We start from the raw sequence: 22,949 nt of genomic DNA on the forward strand, positions 1-22,949 counted from the left end.
AGGTACTCAGGAAGGTCTTTCCTTTAGGAATAGCTTAATCAGACCATTTTTTACCTCTTTGTTCCTCAGACTATAGATCAGTGGGTTGAGCATGGGATTAAAAAGACTATGAAAGAGCAGGAGATATTTTTCCTGTTCCTTAGAGTTCTCATTTTGGGGTCCAACATATATGGCAATGGCTGTGCCATAAAAGAGTCCAACCACACAGAGGTGGGAGGAGCAGGTGGAGAAGGCTTTCTGGTGGCCCTCGCCTGACCCAGTCTTCAGGATGGCATGGACAATATGAATGTAAGATACCACAATTGAAGAGAAAGGCCCCACCAGCACAGACACTGCCCCAGACAAAACCATGACCTTATTGATGTGGGTATCTGCACAAGCAAGTTTGAGAACAGAAATAATTTCACAGAAAAAGTGATTGATTTTCTGAGATCCACAAAAGGGCAATGGCAGGAGTAATCCTAGATGGACGAGGGCCAAGAGGAATCCTACAGACCAGGAAGTCACCACAAGGGAGATGCAGACCTTCCAGCTCATAATGGCAGAGTACCGTAGGGGGTGGCAGATGGCCACGTAGCAGTCATAGGACATCATCACCAGAAGGAGACATTCTGTGTGTGCTAAAGTCAGAAAGAGAAAGGTCTGAGTCATGCAGCCTGCAAAGGAGATGGGCTTGGCTGGGTTCAACAGGTTCACCAGCATCTGGGGCACCGTGTTGCAGGCATAGGCTATGTCCACGATGGCCAGGTGTGAGAGGAAGAAATACATGGGGGTGTGCAGCCTGCTCTCCAGGCAGATGAGCCCAAAGATGAGCCCATTCCCCAGCAGGGTAAAGGCATAGAACAGGGAGAAGAGGCCAAAGAGTAACATCTGCATGCTTGGTTTGAGAGGGAATCCCAGGAGGATGAACTCTGTGACAGAGGTCTGATTTCCTCTCATTTCCCTGTGAAAGAGACAAGGAAGCTCAACAGATCTGAAAACCTGAGGCTAGTGTCTGAACATGTGCCATTGTCCACAGCATTGTTTGATGTTTCCTGAGAATAAATCTTCAATAACATTTTGTCCGGTTAGTCACTTGCAAAGTGAAAACTATGTGATCAAAATAAGGAATTTTGTCATCTATAATTTAAATTATATTACAGTATTCCATCAGTATTACATTTTTCAAAATAAACTTTCACAAGCATTCAAGATTTCTCAATATTTAAATGACCTTCATAGTGGTGAACACTTTTTGTATTTGTGGAGATTGCAGCACATATATTGGTACATACACATGTGGACTGGTGTCTTACCCATCTTCATATGGGCAAGAAGATGAGAAGACTCTCAGTGATCCTTCTGTCAAAGTTTCTTATGGACTTATTCTTCAAAATATGAATTTTTTGCAAGAGCTGTGATCCTTTACTGATGGTATATTAGAGATGTTTGTGGTTTGTTTTGTTTTATCTGTACATGTGTACTCCATGTTGTCTCATGGTCAGAACATACTTATTTGTTTCCCTTCTTACATTCCATGTGTTCCATATTTGTACAAACATCTATTCTTTATAGCACTTGAAAAATTATCAAACTTTCTGTCCCATTCTACAATAAGAAATACCTGCTTACCTTGCATACACAAGAGTATATACTTTTATTGAATTTTTACTGTGCGGTATGTTCTGTTTATTTTCTCTCTTATGATATATCCTACTCTGTTTCATTTTTTTCCTCTCACTGAGTTTATTGGTACATTTTAGGTAAACAGTACAGTTACATTTATCATTGGGATCTTGTACCTTTACATGACAGGTCTTGGTTCTCATTTTTTTCCCCTTGTCCCTGCCCTCCCTTCATCAGTTTCATTTTTAAAAGTGCTCTTTGAATAGTTTTATGATGGGTGATTCCCTGCAAGTAAATTAAACTATAACTTATTCTATAATTAATCATGTAATAGTATAAATACTATATAGTTGTATGATATGATAAACAACAATAAATTGGTTAGTTATCACTTATAAGCAATCTTTTTTGTAGCTGCTCAGATATTTTAAAATCCTTCCAGTCACATTGAGCTTTTGCTGGTTGGAATGATTGTCTAATTTTTAAACAGTTTCTTATATCTCCTTGGGTATTTGACGCTATATCATTTTTGAATCTAGAATCAGTTTCAATTTTACATTTAAAATAGGAATCTCAGAAAAATTCATGAAGGAGTTCCTACTAATGAGTCTCTTATTCTTATTTTCTGATAAGTTAATTTTGTAAGGATTCATAAGCAAGAGTAAAAACTTGTAGCATTATTTCAAAGGAAGTATCAGAATTCATTGTAGAAATTATTGGGAGGTAACATTATGTTAGTCTAAGAAACAGATTTGTAACAATTGAAATCACCTCTTTAAAAATTGATTATTTTGTTGGGACTGAACTTTATACTACAGAATGTTCTGCTGACCATTTACTCGGGCTGGATTCCTGTGTTCTGTGAGAAATTGAAGGAGAAGACTGATAAGGTCCCTTCTAAATATAGGATTCAGAGGACATAAATGTACAGAAAATTATTGGCACATTTTGCTTTAGCAATCTTGGAATATTAGGGGCCTGTGAAGACTGTATTTGCTATTTCTAAACTTTTATATGATGAAGACACACAATGAAATAAAGTAGGACAACTGGGTATTACCTTTTCATCTTTCTGTCTCTAAGCAACAGAAACAGAAAAAATATTATTCACAGGCGTTGCCTAAACATATACTATCTTCTGCTACATGTCCCACCAAAAGGCATAGGAGACAGTTCATGTTTGCTGCCCATATAACTTTTTGTTAAAAAGACCTACAAATATGATAATTCACATGTTTCTTCCGTTCATAAAAAGTTTTCACATTCAAAAATAAAGCCTTCAATATACTACTGTTCTGTAACATATGCATTTTGTAGTTGATTAGCCCCATTATTTTATGAGGTAATTACTTAATTTCATGCGGCGTTAGAAACTTTTATAAGCAAGTCTCAAACAGCTAGTTATCTTACAATGTTAAGCAGAAATTCAACACCAAAAGTATCACAATAAACTATCCAAATTGAAAGTATGCAAAAGAATTGATAAGTTCTCTATTATCCTAGTAGCTAAGTCTAAATGCAGAACATGGCATTAAGAGACAATAGCAATTACATTTCAAATTGTTATCTTTCATGGCAGTGTATCTGAAATTGTGTATAAATGGATATTAGATGATATAAGAAATTTAGACTTACAAGTGAAAACGAGAAGATAAACTGGATATGAGCTAGACGAAGCTTCACAAACAAGGAAGAAGCTGCTGTTAGTGTTGAAATTCTTTTCTCCCAAAAAGATCATTGGAATTAAAAAAGCCCAACTAAGGCTGAACTCTGTCATAACAGAAGAGCTTATTTTCTGCTAGGCCCACTCATGTCACAATATGCTCTGAAAGTTTACAGAGGGAGAGAGGCAAAGGTCTGTGACACACACTCCCTGTCCACTACCTTCCAGGCAACAGGGGCTCTCTCTATACTTAGCTCTGGTTTTCCCCAGAGTGACGTTCATGACAAAATGTTACTGCTGCTGCTGATTTGTTTGTTCACTGTCTGGTGTATGTGTCAAGGGTTTAAGAAGCAGCTGAATGATTTTTAGGACAAGACCCCTTCATACCTGACAGTTTACATGAGGCTGGATTTATTGTGAGTTTCAGAACTCCCCAAATTTCCCACTTACTGAACAACGAATATATTAGCTGGTATTTAGGGCAGGTGGAATCCATGTATTATTTTATCCTTTCTATTTGCCTGTTTTATGTCATACCTGACCTGAACATGTGTTTCTAGAGACACAGATATAGATATATAAAATCAAGTCTCCACAAGGAATACAGTCTGTAAAGTTAGACTGTATAATAAAACCAGCAGGAGCTATGGGGAAACGTTAAGAAGTTAGAAAAATGGGTAAAATATCCCAGTGGGATTTGTTAGACATTTGTTTGTAGAATTTAATTGGAGCATAAACAAGAAAGGAACATACTCTCCAGGAAACAATCTCTATTTTTTAGTTTTTAGTCATTTTGAACCCAAAAGAGGGGGGAAAAAGACCACATTCCCTCTAGGCCCTTGACTATTTTCTACTATTTTTCTTCCTCCTGAAATGGAAATGAATTGACTCTTTTTTATAATCTTAGTGACATACTATGGCTGCTATAATCTGATTGTGTATTTGTGTTTTAAATAATCTCTCATTCTATTTTCTAAATTTGATCTCACCCTCAAATGTAAAGGAGGTGGAGCATAACTTCACAGATTAGTTATTTTAGTTTTCATACCTACCCACTAAGAAATCAATAAACAGATCATTTTCATCTGTTAAGATGTGACCTGAGAAGGTTTGAAGAGTGCTTTTCCCTGGTGAAGCTGCTGCAGCACAGGATGCTGTGCCTGGAGTCCGCCTCATGCCCTGTGTTGGAAAAAACATGGCTGCCTCAGGTTGCTGTCCAAGGGCATCTGGACCCCCAAGAGGAACAGTCGCTATTACCTGCTTATTGTTCATGCTGCAATTTATCACACATAAGAATTCATTAATTACATTTTCTACTTCCTGCTTATAATTTAATTGCATATATACTTCTACTTATCTAATATTTTTCTTAAACCATATTTTGTTTAATTTGAAAAAATGCTGATTTTTGCAATTATGCTTATTTTTGAGTTTTGTCCACTCAATTTATTTTCCTTCCCTATCTTTTTGTATTCTTATTATCGGCATTATGCCAGTCATATAAAACAAACTGGATATATGTTCCCTTTTTTCTGTTCACAGAGATTTTATATACTAGGGTAATTTGTTGCTCCTTCACAATTCATAAAGCTACCTTTAAAAGTTTATAACTTCTTGCTTTTATGAACTTGTACTTTCTTTTTTCCAGTATTACTTATTAATTTCTGAAAAAAATTTTTTTTTGGTACCAGGGATTGAACTCAGGTCCTTGTGCTAGCAAGGCAGGTAGCAGAATCACTGAGATAAATCCCTGGCCCAATTTCTGAAAATATTTTGCTAAATTTCTCCACTATGACTAATATTGCTAATCTTTTCTTTATGATTCTGTTTTTTCTTTTAATTCTATAACAACACTATTTATTATTTATATATATATTTCTTACTGTATTTTCTTCATAGGCTTTTACTTTTATTATTAGCTAATATCACTCTTTAGATAAATTAATATTTTTATCTTATGAATAAATGCCTGCTTGGTGTTTATATTATACTGTTATATTCACTTATTAAATATTTGGATTGATGTATGCTCTGATACCACATTCCGAGCTTCTTTTTGTGATCATGATTCATTTGTCCTTATAAATAACATATCTTTATTTTACATTTCAAATTCAACATGAAATAATAGAATATAACCCATATTCATTCAATATAAATATTGAGATATTTGGACCTGATATCATCTGTGTTTTCTCTTTAACATCTTTTTCTTGGCTTTAGTATTAAGTCTTTCATTTAGCTTCATAAAGAGATACCAGAGGGCTTCCCATCATTGCTCCCACTTATTTTTGCTTCATTGTATTGCTTTCATTTAACAACTCCTAAATTCTTGGCATGCTCACTCAGGGTACATGTGATTCATACACCCACCGACAACTGGGCCACCTTGCAACACATCAGATATTTAAAAGTTATTTTATGGTACTCGTTCTTTCTGTTCTCATACCTGATTGATATTTTTCTATAATTATATAACTGCGTCACATTTTGAAATTTGTCTTTCAATCAGCAGTTACGATAACAAAGTAGTTAAATAGGTGTGGGGGAATGAAAACAGAAACAATGAAGCTCTCAGATGAACAAACAGGTAAGACTAAATGTATAAAGAACAAAGGTTAGGAGTAATTAGAATTTAGATTAGAAGTGAGACCATAAAGGGCTATGACTTAAATCTCTGAGGAAAAGATATCACTAGCTGGCACTGTTTATTTTTTAATCTTTATTAAGTTAATTGGTATATTTTAGGTATACAGTACAGTTACATTCATCATTGGGATCTTGTATCTTTACATGACAGGTCTTGGTTCTTATATTTCCCCATTCCCTGGCCCTCCCTTCACCCCCTCCACCCTTCCCTGTTTACAAAGACATTGTTTCCATGTTTTTCCTTTTCCTGTATTTTTTTCTTTTCCCTTTTACCTTTCCCCAACCCCTCGCACTTCCTCTATGCTTTTAGACCTTTTCTTCCCATTACAATATCAATTATACATTTGATCATTATTTATGAAAAACTTTTAGCTTTTCACACCAGAGAAATTATTTGATATTTATACCTGTGTGATTTATTAATTTCACTTGAGTGTGGCCTCAATGTGCATCCACTCAGGTTAACCGATGTCTACAGAGTGTTCCACCCCTCCCAAATCAGAATATACATTCTTTTCAGCTGCACATGGATCATTCTCCAAAATAGACCACATGCTAACTCATAGAACATGTTTAAGTAAGTAAAAAGGAATTGAAGTTATCCCCTGTATATTATCAGACTATAGTGCAATTAAACTAGAGGTCAGTAGCATAAGAAACTGTAAAAAATTCACAAACACATGGAAATTGAACACTCTCCTTAACAACTAATGGGTCACAGAAGAAATTAGACAGTTTTTACAATTTAATAACAATGCTAGTACAACATACAGGAATCTATGGGATACAATGAAAGCAGTTCTACTTGGGAAATTCATAGCAGTAAATGTCCACACTAGGAAAACAAAGTAAGCTTAAATAAACAACCTAATAATTAATCTTATGCTCTTAGAAAAAGAAGAGCAAGAGAAACCCAAAGCTCATAAAAGGGAGGAAATTATAAAGATTAGAGCAGAAATCAATGCAATGGAGACTAAGAGAATGATACAAAAAATCAACACATCAAAGAGTTGGTTTTTTGAAAGAATAAATAAAATTGATAAACCCTTAGCCAACTTTATTAACAAAAGAAAAGAAAAGGCTCAAATTCATGCAATTAGGAATGAAAACTGTGCTGTCACAATCACTGGCATTGTTGCACCAGACTAGGAGTCATGAGAATGACTCTGGGAAATTCAGAAGAAGAGTGGAGAGCAATGTCAAGAGTTGGAGCGTTATAGACAAGCAAGAAAGGAAACAGAATGGAACAAATTCCTTTTCTATTTAACTAGCTTTTCAATCTCCTTTAGCTCCCCTAAACAGAACCTAAATAGAAATCAACTGGCCCATGGCCAATGATTTGTGGTGCTTCAGCTCTAGCCTCACAATGTGTACAATAATAGGATAAGTTTGGCACAGGAAGACAACAGTTTAGTATGCAGCACAGTCCACCCCTTCAGGGAGGTCTTGTTTCCACGATTATGAACTGATATCAGATTAGCAGGAGAAGCTTTTGAAAATGATGACTATGGTAAAGAAGCTCAAGATTTGGAGACTGAAGAGAAAGGATAAGCAAATTTTTAAAATGAAAAGGCTGGCTGGATTATGCCTGTAGCTGTGGTACAGTGCCCGAGCACAGCAACATCTTCACCCTGCAGCTCTCATGCGACTATAAAATGAGGTAGCAAAGAGTGTCCCTTCTGTCTTCCTACATATCCCATTTTCAATACAAATATCTGGCTTCAGGTCAATGTCACGTGAGGCATCTTAATTTCTTTAGTTCTCAATAGCAAAGCCACTTCCAATCAGGCAGCTTCCAGGTGCAACCAGCAAGCCAGTGTTTTCTGCATACCTACGTGGTTCAGCTTTTATGTTTTGTTTCTGGTCCACAGAAATGTTTGCCTCAGCTTGGGAGCTGCCTCTGTCTTTTTGTTTCATCTTTTCGGGGACTTTGCCATAGCTATGTCTTAAAACACAAATGACTGGAGATCAGGCTATTTTAAAACATGAAACCACATAGACTCAAGAATAAAGAAGTGGTGGTATGGGAATGAAAGTGAGACAACCACAAATATGGAACCTCCACAACTACTCTCTGCTACTTAAGTATTTTCCTTTGATGTGAGTCAGTCCTCAAAATAACAAGGCAAGGGGCTGGGAATGTAGCTCAGTGGCACAGTGCCTGCCTGGCAAGTGCCAGGTCCTGAGTTCTAATCCTAATACTCCTCCCAAGAGATGAAGGCAGAATTTTGACAACATTCTGTTAGAGTGGCCACTTAACAATCTTTAGACAGGTACAAGTTTATTTTCGATCAGTTTAAATTCCCTCATATTAAAAATAAGACAAAAAGCTTTTGTGAAATAAAATCTTTAAGACTTGAAAATTGGAGAGAATCTGTTTCAAATGCCTGTTCAATGTGTGCAAACGAATAAATTCTTGTCTATTTGGAGTAAGGCTTCACGGCAATTCACAAGACCTTACTGTTGAATGACATGGTGTTAGGGAATGTTTTCTTATATTGATTTTAATCTGCCTCCCTAATAAACCTATTGCTCTCAGAAAATTAACAAGGTGCCAAGAAGGTGGGTTTATATCTCCACATACAGACTCTGTTTCAGACACACAGCTGATGTGTTTGCAGGTAAAGGCACGAATGTAAAAAAACCCATAGATTAATTATTTTTGCATTTTTTTCTTATCCTCAATGCTATAGCAAGATTTTTTTTTTTGGAATTTTAGCTATGTATAAAATCTAATAAGTTATGTAGGATTCTTCTTACAATTCTATTTCCCAGTAGGAGCAATGAAAATGATTTCATATCCAACATCTTCTGCATTGTCCTTCAATCTCCTCTGATGGAGACCTTCCCAGTACTACCAACCAAATAAAAGCAAAATTTAATAAACCTGTAAGTTCAAATATCTGAAGTTTTTGAAGACATTGTTATTGTTCCATAAATATTATGATAATTTATAAATCATTAATACAAGGTGGATTTTATGAACACTGAATCTTAGTAGGTGACCTTTTTCATTATCTTTTTACCTTTTTCATCAAAAAAATAAAATGTGTTTTTAAATAAGATTCGCATACATTATATCCTTTATTACCCATAAAAGTTAAATGAAGAAAGTAGTAAAAACTATCCACATGCAATTTAAGATATAACTTAGTTTTGAGGAGATTAATGGGTCTCAGAAGCACAAAAGAGATGCAAATCCAGGAGAGGAAGTAGTGCAGCTTGAGTCTGTGCTGGGCAGGCACTTTCCTTCAGTTCTATCTGCACAGAGCACTGGTAAAGCAGTTCCACTAAGAGTCTGTATATAAGAGAGACCTCCTGGGAAAGCATTCATCATAAAGGAAAATAAAACATTTGCACATGCTTAGTAGTAGGAAGAAGGCCTGCATTATAGGCAAGATGTGAGAACACCATGTTGTTATTCTCTAAGTCCCACCTTTCGAACAGTGCCCCCTAGGGCATGGAGAGGAAGTTACGATCCGGAAATGAATAGGACAGGAAAGTGAGGGTTCCAACTCTAATCAAGGGTGACAAAGAATTCCCCAAAAAAGGGCTGGCTGAAGGATGGTTTCCTCTGGTCTTAAGGCTTTGGCTATAATAATGTAAATTTTCTTTTTTTCCAACCTATGCTTCATCATGTGGCTGAGCCTACATGACGTTGAATTACAGTGGGCCTTGTTTTGTGAAGAAAGCTGATGAGAAGTATTGTTAACTGTAAGGAGTAAAATTCAGGAACAACTCTCAACTTCATCCCATTACTGCTGTGTGGTGTAGGACAAAATACTAAGTACTCTGCACAGCTGTTTCTTTATTAAACAGATATTAATGTCTATTTCATTGCCTTATTGATGAAAGATTAACATTTGTGAAGCACTCAGAATTTGCATCACACAGCCATTAATCTATTTTTCTTCCACTTACTATCAGCCTTTTGGAAACTGTGACTAATGCTAAAACAATAAGGCAGTCATAACACTGAAATATAATTTGTTTATTGAGATCCCAGAGCTCAAGTATTAAAACAATTAATAGTACTCTTGCATACTTGAGTATTATCTGCAAGTCACAAAATGAACATTATTTTTTCTATCGGGGCCAATAAACCACACAAGAGGGCAATTCTTTAGCATTCTATATTAACTATATTAATTACCTTCTATAACTTTTCATCTTTTACTGTTTAGTCTTTCCTGAGCATGTGTGAATTGAGATAAAAATAGATGTTATCTTGATCTTCCTAAATGGGCCCTATGTGAAAGCTTCTGACTCCAAGTCTATGGTTTATGTAGTTTCTTTTTTCCTTTCTACTTAATATATTAGCTATTATGCAAAGTATGTGTAATTTAAAGAATAAACTATTTTTCTAGATAGAATTATAATACATATATATAATAAATATACAATAATTATCTTTTTTCCTCTTTCTTCCTTTAGAGTAGGGCTCACAATATTTCCATATTGCTTGATAATTACATTTAGAGCAAGTATTTATTTCTTTATTAAAATCGTTCTCTTTCTGGGGGTTACAGAGCAAGGGTTGTACATTTTTGTGGGCTGGAAAAATCTTAAAATTGGGAAGAAGACTCAGACAATGTCCAGAGGCAAGATGTTTTCCCTCAGATGAACTGATAGTCATCGGCTTGGCTTTCTGAGAACTGAAAGTAAAATAATGTGTTAAGAGCGAGTATGGAAGGAAAGTTTCTCCTTTGCTTTTTTTATTTCATGGGAAAACAACAACAGGGCAGTGATAATGATATATGAGATAGTTAAGAGTTCAAAACTATGCCTATAGACAGCAGCTAACCTCATAATATTCCATATACTTGGACGGCATGCCACAGTACAAAAACAGAGAGGAAGATAGTTCTAAATAACTCTACTAAGTTAAAGAATCGCTTTACAAAAAAAAAAAAAAAAAAGGAATTAAAATGTCTTGTGTACATGTGCTGATTCCACACAAGGAAGGTAAAAGTTATGTACTACAAAAATGTACTAGTTTTTTAAAAAGAATCACTTTATCATATTGTAGATAGGTAAGTTAATTAGATATCTTGTAGGCAGTTGAACAGGGGCTCCCTCAAGGCCCCAGTCCTCAAGGTCGAAGCCCTCAAGGAGCCAACACAGCAAGGAACCAACATGGAGAGCAGTTGAGGCACATTCACTGGTTGACATCATAAAAAGAAGAGGCACTACTTCCCCTAAGGATAGATAGCAGTGATTGACATTCTAAATGGAAAATTCCTTGTATGTGACTTGTTTCCCATTTGATCCTCATTTAAGCAATATTACCTAGGTTACTGTACTTCTATTCTTATTGGATGGTCATGGTTTTGTCCCACCTCATGCCCATCTTATAAATTTCCATTGGGTCTTAGTTTTGTCCCACTTTGTGCCCACCTCACTACATGGCTTTGCTGTATAAAACTTCTTTGAATAACGGGGTAGGTGGGTAACCCACTTTTTGTTGCCCCTCTGTCTCTTTTAGAAGCTTTCTTTTTCTCAGTAATTTTTTCTCCTAGGGCAGGAGATTCAGTTGAGTGATTCCACTGCCTGCTTCACAAGCCCAAGGACCCAAGTTTGATTCCCAGTACCAAAAAAAAAAAAAGAGAAAAAAAAATTTTCTACTCTTAACCTCTATTCTTCCTAGAATTCTTTGATTTTAGAGAACACAAACTTGCATTTCAGATAGTTAGCAGATTTGGGAATTACATCTCTTCCCCCTATATCAATCATGCTATATTGACAACCTAGATCACAATACTGTGTTAAATAAAAAAAATTCTTCCGTATAATTCTGACCATTCAGGTCCAGGAAAAAAAATGATTTATATAACCAGAATAGCACATCTAGAATTTTGTTGAGATTCCTAAAATTGGTTATCAGGCTTTTAATATTTTTGGTTTAAGTGATGGTTTATGATGATTTTTTTCAAGCTGTCTGTTTTTCTTGATGCATTTTTCTTTTGCAGTATATTTTTACAATTATACTATTTTCTGTAATTGCCCTAATGGTGAACTGCCACTTACATCCAGCTTTGTGATCTGAATTGTTGAAAAGGCACCCTCTCTTAATAACTTTCTCTCACATTCATTCTAAACACAAGTTATTTCCAAACCATTTTTAATAGTGCAGAATGAAATGAAATGAAGATCCTGATCTTTCTCTGCATTTTGTATTGCAAAAGAAAAATCCATAAAATGAAACTTTGTCTTTCACAAGAGTTTAGTTAGGCTTATTCAGATGGTTTCTCAGTACTAAGTTCTGGACCAGGCACTGGTTGGATTCCTAGTCCCTACTACAACCCCTCCAGTGGGGCGGTGTGTGTTGCTCGCATCGAAGTCAATATCTACTCTCTGCTATTATTGGCATATAGAATATATTATGGAATGATTAGAAAATACTTATGGCAGTAAGTGAGCTGAAAATAAGGAATTTAAGAGAAAATTTCACAAAACTATGCTCAAAGTATTGGGTCTCAAAACTTTGTTATGTCCTGTGGAACTGCTAGGAATAGTTCATTGCTCATATCTCCTACCTCCTCTCTCTGGCCTAAGCTCTCTATGCTCTCTGCTTATGCTTTGGGATCTGGTCAATATTACACATTTAGGAACATAATCTAATCAATATACATTCTTGATATTGGAAACCCAAGAGATGAGATGCTAAGGCATTTGCTTTCCCATTCCCACAATTTTACAGGCAACACATCTTCTACCTTTAATATCCTTGGTTTCTCTCAGATTGATCTTTATTTTCTCAACCCTCTCTTAAGGGCACCCTTCACCTCTATGTTCCTCAGGCTGTAAATCAGGGTGTTCAGCATGGGGTTAAAAAGGCTGTAAAACAGGGCGTTCAGAGTGGGGTTAAAAAGGCTGTAAAACAGGGGCCGGATCTTCTGCTCCTTTTCAGGATGTTGGGACTTAGGGCCTTATACATGACAATGGCATTGCCAAAGAAGAGCCCTAGCACATACAAGTGGGAGGATCAGGTGGAGAAGAACTTTCTTCTGCCCTCCCCTGCCTGGATCCTCAGGATGGCAACCAGGATGTGGCTGTAGGAGACCAGCGCCAGGCACAAGGGCCCCACTAAGATGAATACAGAAGCTGCAAAGATGACAACTTGATTGGGCCTGTTATCAGCCTAGATCAGTTTGAGGACAGATGGGATTTCACAGAAGAAGTGGTTGACTTTATGAGGCCCACAGAAGGGCAGTTTAGGGATGAGAACCACAAGGACCAGGGCCAGGAGGGAGTCACATGCCCAGGAAGCAATGGCAAGGACAATGCACACTGTCCAGCTCATGATGACAGTATTGTAGGGGATAACAGATGGCCTCATACCTATCATAGACCATCATCATCACCAGGACAAGACACTCAGTATGAGTAAAAGCCATGTACAAAAATGTCTGCATTATGCATGGACCAAAAGAGATTGTGTTTTTCTTGTTTAGAAGATTTGCCAGCATCTTTGGGACATTGTTAGAAGCATATGATATGTCCACAATGGCCAGAAGGAAGAAGTGCATGGGGGTGTGCAGTCTAGAGTCCAAGCAGATGAGTCCCAGGATGATCCCATTCCCCAGTACAGTGAAGGTGTAGAACAGGGAGAAGGGCACAAAGGGGAGCAGCTGCATCACTGAGCTGAGTGGAAATCCCAGGAGAATGAACTCTGTGATCCATGTCTGATTTTGCATCATGTCCTTGTGATGGTGGCTGTAGTAGTAACTTCTGTGGTAATGAGATGTGTGTGGAAGAGCAAGTAAGACCTGAATTGGATGCTTAACATAAATATAAGGTACATGATGTACATGGTGTATTGAATCAGTCAGCAATGCTCTTCAGAGTCATTAGATCAAATCCTTTAACCCAGAGTAACACACAAAGAAAATTCATTTCAGATAATGCATATAAGTGAGTACAGGTTATCACTTACTACTTTCATTTCTACAGAACTTTATTTATCTTTGATTTCAAGATTCACATTTTTCCTATTATGATCACCGCCACGGGGAAATTTGTTTTGCAGAATAACCAGTTATTTTGGTTTTGAGAAAGAATCATACCCATATGCAGTGTTTTTGCTTTTAAATTCATTTAGTTTACATATTTTCTTCTCAATTTCTCTTCACTGCTTGGTTTTTCTCTTATTTCATAACTGGTTCAGCATATATCACACATAATAGGTGCTGAAAAAATTATACGAGTGAGTATATAAATGAAGGAACTAAGCAATTGGGGTTACAACCCCATTTTCAAGGAGGACTGCTTCTCTCTGTGCTCACTGGTGTTAGGGCTTAATCATACGCATTAAGTTATATAATTTCCAAATGCTACCCACAAAAATCTGTCTGTTTCCCTCACATAAGCAAAGAGTGACATCACTGATCAGGCCAGCACTCATAGAAGTGGCTCCTGATACTTGGTAAAGGTCAATGACTATTTATACAAAGTTACAGTATAATACTGTTACTCCTGCTCCACCCACTGGCAGCACTGCTTTCCTGGTTGTAAGCAGATGCTTTGTCTGGAACACTGACCCACAGAACTTGGACAGTTCCCAGCACAGTTGTTGAATGGATAGATGGATGGGTGGATAAGGAATAACATCCAAGGGGCAAGTCTTGTATTTTAATCATCTTTCAACTTTTCTTTCAGTTTTTTCTGGCAGCCATTACACTAGCCACATGGCTTTAGAAGCACAGTAGAAGAATACAGATATTAAACAGTCAGAGGACCCATCTCAGTGGGCAGCTTGTGAGCCCACCTCTGCAAGTGCCAACCCCATTGTACGTTCAGAAAACTTCCTCCCCACAGCCCTGTCCTTGCACTCAACACACTGATTTCTGGAACCCTTCCTTCCTTTAAATCCCAGCTTTTTTATGCTACCACACTTTGTAAAACATACTTTACTTGCAGTGGTACCAACCCTGGTTTTATTACCTCAGAAATATGATTAGATTTAGAGGAAATTGCACGAATTCAAGTGAGTGTTTAAAGGCCAACATGAAACTCTTACTCTCTTCAGCAACTTATGAAATAGGAACTTCCCTGGTACAGGACTCATTAATTTTTCTTTTGCTGCAGGCTGACATGGGGCTGAGACCTGCTCCACAGGAGCCATGGCAGTACAGCTTTTATGGTGAGGCCTTCTCCACTGAACACCTTACCCACTGCCCATGAACAACCATGGGAATGAGGACACATAGTGCTTCGATTTGACATTTGCCAAGAGAACAAAATCTTGTTGTTATTCAATCTGCATCTCTCTAGGATCCCAGGAGAATGAACATTCAAAAGAAAAGGAACTGCTGAATACCCTACTGGATCAAAACAGATAAATTCTTGAATTAATAAGAATATACATCCTCCTGGGACCATATTACTGAATACCCCCCAAAACACGATGATCATTAGTTTGTGATGGGTTAAGTAGAACTTGGAGCAGGCAATTGGAGTGTTGGAACTTTGTGATTAAATAAATGGATTTTGGATTGCAGTTTGGACACTTGGTCTCCAAAGGGTTTGCCATCACTGACTTGTACAGGCAAAAAAACAACTAGAGGCAACAGATAAAAACAGTATACTTTTGAACAAGATGGGTTTGATGTTTGTTATGGTTTAGAACTTAGATGTCTCCCAAAGGCCTACGTGACTTGGTTGCCAGCCTACAGTGTTTGTTACTGAGAGGTGGCAAAAGCTTTAGTGGAAGGGAGTAACTTTATTGAGGATTTGCATTTGAAGGTGTTGTTGAGACCCCAGCCCTCTACCCTACCCTTTCCCAGACTCAAGGAGCCCATCAGAAGTCTGTGCCACAGGTTCCTCACCATGATGTACTATGCCAGCATATGTCCAAAGCAATCGAACCACCCAACCATGGACTAAATACTCTGAAACTATAAGCCCAAATAAGCCTGTCCTCCTTCTAAGTCGGTTATTTCATGTATTTTGTCAGTGATAGATGGAGCACTAATAACACAATGTAGCCATAGAATATATACATGTGTTGGTCCAACAAAGAATTAGCTAAATTGTTTTGTAATTTAACAAAGACATTTGGGCAAAAGTAGAGATTTTTGTTCCATTCATTAGTTAAAACTATTAGCAATTCAGGGAGAAAAATAGAAGAAAAAGAACAGAATATTTAGTACAATCAATATTTTAGAGATGAACACAAATATCCGAAAGAGATAAAAAAGAAAGATCAGATAGGTGGCAAACCAGAAAACATGAATGAAAGAAATTGACTAATGTTGTATGTTATGCCAGGAGGCAAGTAAGGTATTTACTTCAACCATAACAGTAAGTCTAATTTTAAAAAAGACCACTTTTTAAATATACACAGTGATACTGTAACTCTTATAATAAAGATGGAACAAAAGTCACTGAAAGAAAGACGTCACTTGGTTTCAAGAAAAAATACAACATATTTGTATTATAATTTTCAATTTTTATTGACCTACACAGAATGAGCATTAGGAAATATTTATAGAAAATCTAATCTGTATATCTATAATTAACTCCCAAAAGACATAAGATAAGTGAATCTGATGCTGTTAAAATAGTGAGAGGATGGAAGGGAAGTGGTGAAAAATTAAAACAAAGAATTGAGATGTGTTATGTATATGCACTATTTCCCAACAACAAATATAATCATTATGTACTGCACACATATACTAATAAAAATTTTAAAATTTTTAAAAAGAAAATTTTGCTTTCTGGAAAGCTTGTTATTCAGCTTTTAATTAGAAATAGAATACAACTTGTAGCATCTTCATTGTGAAAATCAAAAGTAACTATCACCCCAAGAGAATACAAGCATTCAATTTAGAGCGTATAATTCCAAGCATGAAGAGAAAGAGATGGATGGCCAAATTTTTCCAAGGTGAGGCTTTTCAATGGCTCACCCTGGCAGAAATCTGTCATTCAAATGGAGTTTCTCACAGTACCTTGGAAGCACACTTGTGCTTTACAAACTCATAAATATTATTCTTCATTTCTCAACACACTCAGAAAAGGCTGAGGATTAAGGAAGTAATGACATTTCACATCTTCTTACTTCTGGCCTGAGAACTATCAACATAAGAAAAGTATTTCACTTTTATGAAAAGCAAAAAAAACACAACACTTTGAGAATTCTAAACATCAAAGTAAATGAAAGATGCTATTTTAAAACAAGCAAAAATTTTATACATGCAAGGGGCGGTAGAGAGCATTTCCTCCAAAGATGTCATATTTAAGATTAGAATACTGAAGGTAAAAGATACACATTTTTAAAGATAAGTGCAGATTTAAGAAAACCCTAGAATCTCACATCTAGTGTATTAAAAATGGGATGTTTAATTTTATTTTTCATGTCTTATTTGTTATAGTAAGTTGTACCACTACCCTCTAGTTACTCAAGTGAGCAACTGAGTCATTTTTGATATTTCTTACTTTTCTTCATCTTCAACACCACTATCATCATTCCAAGTCTATGAGAATGCATAGAAATAGAGAGAAATACAGCTCTGAAGAGATATCTATAAAATGGGTTTTAAATATAAGCATTTGGCATTATTTTCAAGTTGGAGGATATAAACAGATATAGTTTCACTGCAAATTAAAATTTTATTATATGACTTTAAGTTTCTGCCCCATGATTAGACCTTATAGCCTGTAATGTACTACACATAACGTTTTATTATTTCCATATTTTAATTATTGTATCTGTAACAAAATAGAGGAGTTTTTTTGTTTTAAAGAATTAGTTAAATGAAAACAAGCTGTGGCTTTCTTAACTAAAGTGAGGCTTTATTTTGAGTAAATCAGCTAAAATCCACTAATGGAACTATGCTAACATCCTTTTAAAATGCAAAACATATTATATATTTCTTAAAATCTTCCATGCCTTTCTTTGGTTTTTTTTTCCTCATTGAGTTTATTGGTACTTTTTAAGTATTCAATACAGTTGCATTCATCATTGGGATCTTGTACATGACAGATTTTGGTTCTCATTTTTTCCCCATATCCCTGCCCTCCCTTTAGTCCCTCCACCTCCCCTATTTACAAAGACTTTGTTTCCATTTTTTTTATTTTCTCATAGTTTTTTTGTCCCTTATTTCCTTTCCTCTACCTTTCTCACTTCCCGTACACCTTTAGCCCCTTTCTTCTTAGTTCACATTGTCAATTATACTATTTGGATCTTATTTACACTTTTAGTTTTTCACACCAGAGAAACTATTTGGTATTTACACGTGTGTCTTATTTATTTCACTTAAGAGTATGGCCTCAATATGCATCCATTTTCCTATGAATGACTCTAGTGTCTCATTCTTTATGGCTGAATAGTTCTCCATTTTATTGAAAAATCACATCTTCTTTATCCAGTCTCCAACTAATGGGCAGATGGGCTGTTTCCAAGTTTAAACCACTACAAACTGTGCCACTACAAATATGGGTGCACATATATCACTGTGGTATGATTCTTTTATTTCTTTTGGAAAGATACCCAACAGAGGGATGGCTGAGTCAAATGGAATCTCTAGTCATAGTTCTTTGAGGTATCTCCATGTTGATTTCCATGATTGTTGCACCAGTCTGCACTCCCAACAACAATGCAGAAGGGCTGCTTTCTCCCCCAAACACTGCCAACATCTGTTATTAGTTAATTTCTTGATAGCAGCCATTCTTTGTGGGGTGAGGTGGATTCTCAGTGTTGTTTTGATCTGCATCTCTTGACTGACCAGTGATGTGGAACCTTTTTTCATGTATTTATTTGCTGCTTTTACTTCTTTCTCTGAAAATGTCTGTTCATTTCAGATGCCCATTTTTTAATTGGGTCCTTATATTTGGTGGGCCTGATTTTTTTTTTTGAGTTCTTTATATATTCTAGATAACAGTCCTTTGTCTGAGTAGCAACTGGTAAAAATTTTTTTTCCCACATTGTGGGTTGTCTCTTAGCTCTGTTGATGGTTTGGGTTTTTTGTTTGTTTGTTTGGTTGGTTGTTGGTTGGTTTTTTAATTTTTTTGTTTTTTGGGGTTTTTTTTTGCAGTGCAGAAGCTTTTCAATAAGATGAGATTATGAGATTCCAGTTGTTGATTCTTTGTGCTAGTTCCCATGCTACTGAGGATTTGTTCATAAAGTCTTTTCCTATAACAGTGTCTTTGAGAGTTCTGCTTACCTTATCTTCCAGCAAGTTTAGTGGTACTTTTTAAAAATCCACTTGGATTTTAGTTTAGTATATGGTGAAAGACAAGAGTCTAGTTTTAATCTTTGGCAAGTTGAAATCCAGTTTTTCCAACACCATTTATTAAAGAGGCTATCTTTCCTCCAGTGAGGATGGTTGGCTCCTTTGTCAGAGATGAGGTAGCTGAGTACCTCTGGAGTTGTTTCTGTATCTTCCAATCTATTCCACTGATCCTCAGGTCTTTCTCTTTGCCAGTACCATGCTGTTTTTAATCACAGTGGCTTTGTAATATAATTGCAAGTTGGGGATTGTGATACCCCCTGCCATGTCTCTGTTGCCTAAAATGGCTTTTGCTATTCTAAACCTCTTCTTGTTCCAAATGAATTTTTGTATTATTTTCTCTAGTTCCGTGAAATATACTTTTCCAATTTCAATCATAATTGCATTGAATCTGTATAGCAGTTTTGGTAGTATGAACATTTTCACTATGTTGAATCTTCCTACCCAAGAGCAGGGGATGTCTTTCCCTTTTTTTATATCTTCTTCAATCTTTTTCTCAGAGTGTTGTAGTTTTCAGTGTAGAGGTCTTTTGCTTCTCTTGCTGGATTGCTTCCTACATACTTTATTTTTTTGGATGCTGTTGTGAAAGGAATTGTTTCCCTAATTTCTCTCTCAGTGAGTCTGTTATTTGTGTACAAGAAGACTATTGGTTTTTGAGTGTTGACCTTGTATCCAGCTACTCTGCTGAAAGTGTCAATTAAGTATATAAGTCTTTTCCCAGAGTTTTTTGGGTCTTCTATGTAGAGTATCATATCATCAGCAAATAATGACAGTTTAACTTCTTCCTTTCCTATGTTAATTCCTTTTATTTCTTTCTCTTGTCTAATTGCTGTGACAAATGTTTACAGAACTATATTGAAGAGGAATGGTGACAGAGGGCATCCTTGTTCCAGATTTTAATGTGAAGATTTTCAATTTTTGGCCATTTAATATGATGCTGACTGTTGGTTTTTCATTATAGCATTTATCAAGTTGAGATAAAGACCATCTATTCCAATTTTCTGCAGGGTTTTTTATCATGAATGGGTGTTGAATTTTTTTGAATACATTTTCTGCATCTATTGAGATGATCATATGGTTTTTGTCCTTGACTCTGTTAATATAGTGTATTACATTTACTGATTTACAAATGTTGAAACAACCTTGAATCCCTGGAAAAAAATCCAGCTTTGTCAGGGTGTATGATATTCTTGATGACCCTCAGTATTCTGTTTGCCAGTATTTTCTTGAGGATTTTTGCATCTCCAATGCCTCTCTTTAAATAACATAAAACCCAAATGTCTTTCAAACACTGGAACCACAAGATAATCTGGCCCCTCCACCTCTTTAACCACACCTCTGGTTTTTCTCTTCTTTGATCAGTGTGTTAAAGCAACATTCAAATTGGAACAAATTCTGGATCATGTCACACTTGTTCAACCCTCAGGGATTTGCATTTGTCATTCCACACGCCAGGAAAATGTTATTGGTTTTATATATTTTTTGCTTCCCCAATCACAATATTGTTATCTAGCAGAGAAGTACATAGCACCAACTAAAATCTTTATGCCTGTTGATGGTTTTTTTGCTTATCTCCTTTCCTAGCAAGAGAATTTCTTTTTTTTTCAGCTTTAATTGAGTTTATTGGTACATTTTAGGGATACAGTACAGTTACATTCATTGTTGGGATCTTGTACCTCTACATGAAAAGTCTTGGTCTCATTTTTTTCCCTTGTTCCTGCCCTTCCTTTACCCCCTCCCCCCTCCCCATCTACAACCACTTTATTTCCATCTTTTCATTATCTCATTTTTTTTCCTTTTTTAACCTTCTTCTGCCCATCCCACCTTCCCTACACCTTTAACTCCTTTCTTCCCATTTCTCAATGTCAGTAATCTTATTAGGATCTTCTGTATCATTGAAGATTATTCACACCAGAGAAACTATTCGGTATTTACACATGTGTAGCAAGAGAGTTTCTTATGCATGGGACCATAACTGTTTTGATTCCTTATGCTGAAATGCTTTATCAATTTGCTGAATAACTCAACAATTAAATAATGATCAGATTTATTTCATAGTAAGTAGTTGAGGAAAAATCAAGGCCATTACAAATCAGTTGCTGTATGCTTTTTATGAAATATACACTTTTAAAAACTCCCATATTGGTATGGCTTTAGGAAAGCAAGTTGGCTTCCTGTCTTTGCTTCTGGGTTGCCTCTAGCATTAAACTTTGCATGACTTGTAGAAGACACTCTTACTGAATTTCCTGGGCCACTGCTATCATTCCTGTTTTAACACCTAATCCCTCTTATATTACTTTCTTGCCATTCTTTTCTCCACCCTCACTCATTCTTGTTTTCATACCCCCTCTTTTACTTTGGCCAGGACTCTCCTACATGGCCTTTGTTTTAAATGTGTTCTCTTGTCCACCTTCTCCTCAATCCTTCAGCCTCTTGCTTTAGAACAAAAAGCACTACCTGGCATAGTTTATATCACAATTAATGAAGAGTCTCCAAGAGGACATTTGAGATAATGAGATAAAAATAATAAATAAATAAATAAATAAATAAATAAATAAACAAACCAATGAGCAAATGAACAAAACCAATCAAAAAATGTCATCCACCTAAAATTCTAAAGCTCCAGTGTTGGCTGATTCTGAATGTATGTATTCCATTTCCCCCCTGCTTACCCATCCCAGGGAAGGTAGCAGACTAATGCACAGGCTATTTAGTTATACATTCTGGGATTTAGCCATTCTTCCTTGCCTAGGGAGTCTAATTCTTACTTTTCAGAGAATTCTAATTTTAATTTGTCTTTCCCTCTTCTTTGACTAAGACGAGTGCAACTTTACAAACACAATTGGCTTATCAACAGGTATTTTTCAAAATGTTTACTACTGTTCCTTTTAATCAATCTCAATAATGTTCTTTCTGAACCTTTGCTGTGCCTATGCTAATACCATGTGCAAGAGGGCTCTGCTGTGGCCCATTGCTAGTGATGGGATAGATGGGACTTTCAAGTTTATTACTTTGATTTTTTAAAGTTGTTTCATATTTTCCAATCTGGGAGGTAGTGTAGCACAAAGTAGCTATATTAATATGTCTTTCCTCTTCTCAATGATAAACTGTATAACTATATAAAATATCCAAAATACCTGTGCAGTAATCAAAGACTATTGATTTATCATTGGCCAAGAGAATAAGGAAGACTTCATGTTTTAATACTAAGAGTGAAGATAACTCTAAGGGAAATTAAGGAGTGCTTAGAAGGTGACATCCAAAGTGAGTTTTTATTTCAATTTCCTGGATGGAGATCTAGGTGAAGAGAACATGACTGAGTGATGACAGTTCTGAAATATCTCACACAAAGGATGTGGTAGTTAACTCAGCCACATCAGAAAGGAGTTCAGAGGTCTCATATATGGTGCATTCTACTCAGTGCTCATTATTTGAACAATAACTACAAGTGAGATGGAATTATTCACTATACTATTATTCATTATAGTGCACCATGTATAGGTCAGTGCCTCTGATAAATTTTTTTGAAATAACTGAAAATAGTTTAGCTCAAATTCATACATTCTATTCAGTTGTATCTTCTCTATGGGTACATGTTTACTTGTCCGTATATCTAAAAACCTTGAATTGATCTCATATTTATCACTAGAAGCATAATTCCCAACTTTTAATTGTTTAATTGGTAATGATAATTGAAACTTTGACTCCCAGTAGGAATGTGGTAGTATCTTGCATACATAGTCTTGCATACATATCAACATGTATCTCTCCAAATAAAAGGCACAATCTCACATAATCACTAT

The 22,949-nt window shown here is 36.1% G+C and overlaps 1 protein-coding gene and 1 pseudogene across 1 annotated transcript; both read right to left on the reverse strand.

The window, feature by feature from the left end:
- Positions 1-6: 6 nt before the first annotated feature.
- On the reverse strand, positions 7-939 carry LOC104870154 (olfactory receptor 13). The gene has a single exon (XM_010635573.1). It carries the CDS (start codon positions 937-939, stop codon positions 7-9), a length of 933 nt encoding a protein of 310 aa, XP_010633875.1.
- An 11,727-nt stretch (positions 940-12,666) lies between these two features.
- LOC104870153 lies at positions 12,667-13,617 on the reverse strand (annotated as a pseudogene).
- Between the last annotated feature and the right edge of the window lie 9,332 nt (positions 13,618-22,949).

The sequence above is a fragment of the Fukomys damarensis genome, unplaced genomic scaffold (assembly GCF_012274545.1).
Source record: "Fukomys damarensis isolate Sample0158 unplaced genomic scaffold, DMR_v1.0_HiC HiC_scaffold_16, whole genome shotgun sequence".
Classification (NCBI taxonomy): domain Eukaryota; kingdom Metazoa; phylum Chordata; class Mammalia; order Rodentia; family Bathyergidae; genus Fukomys; species Fukomys damarensis.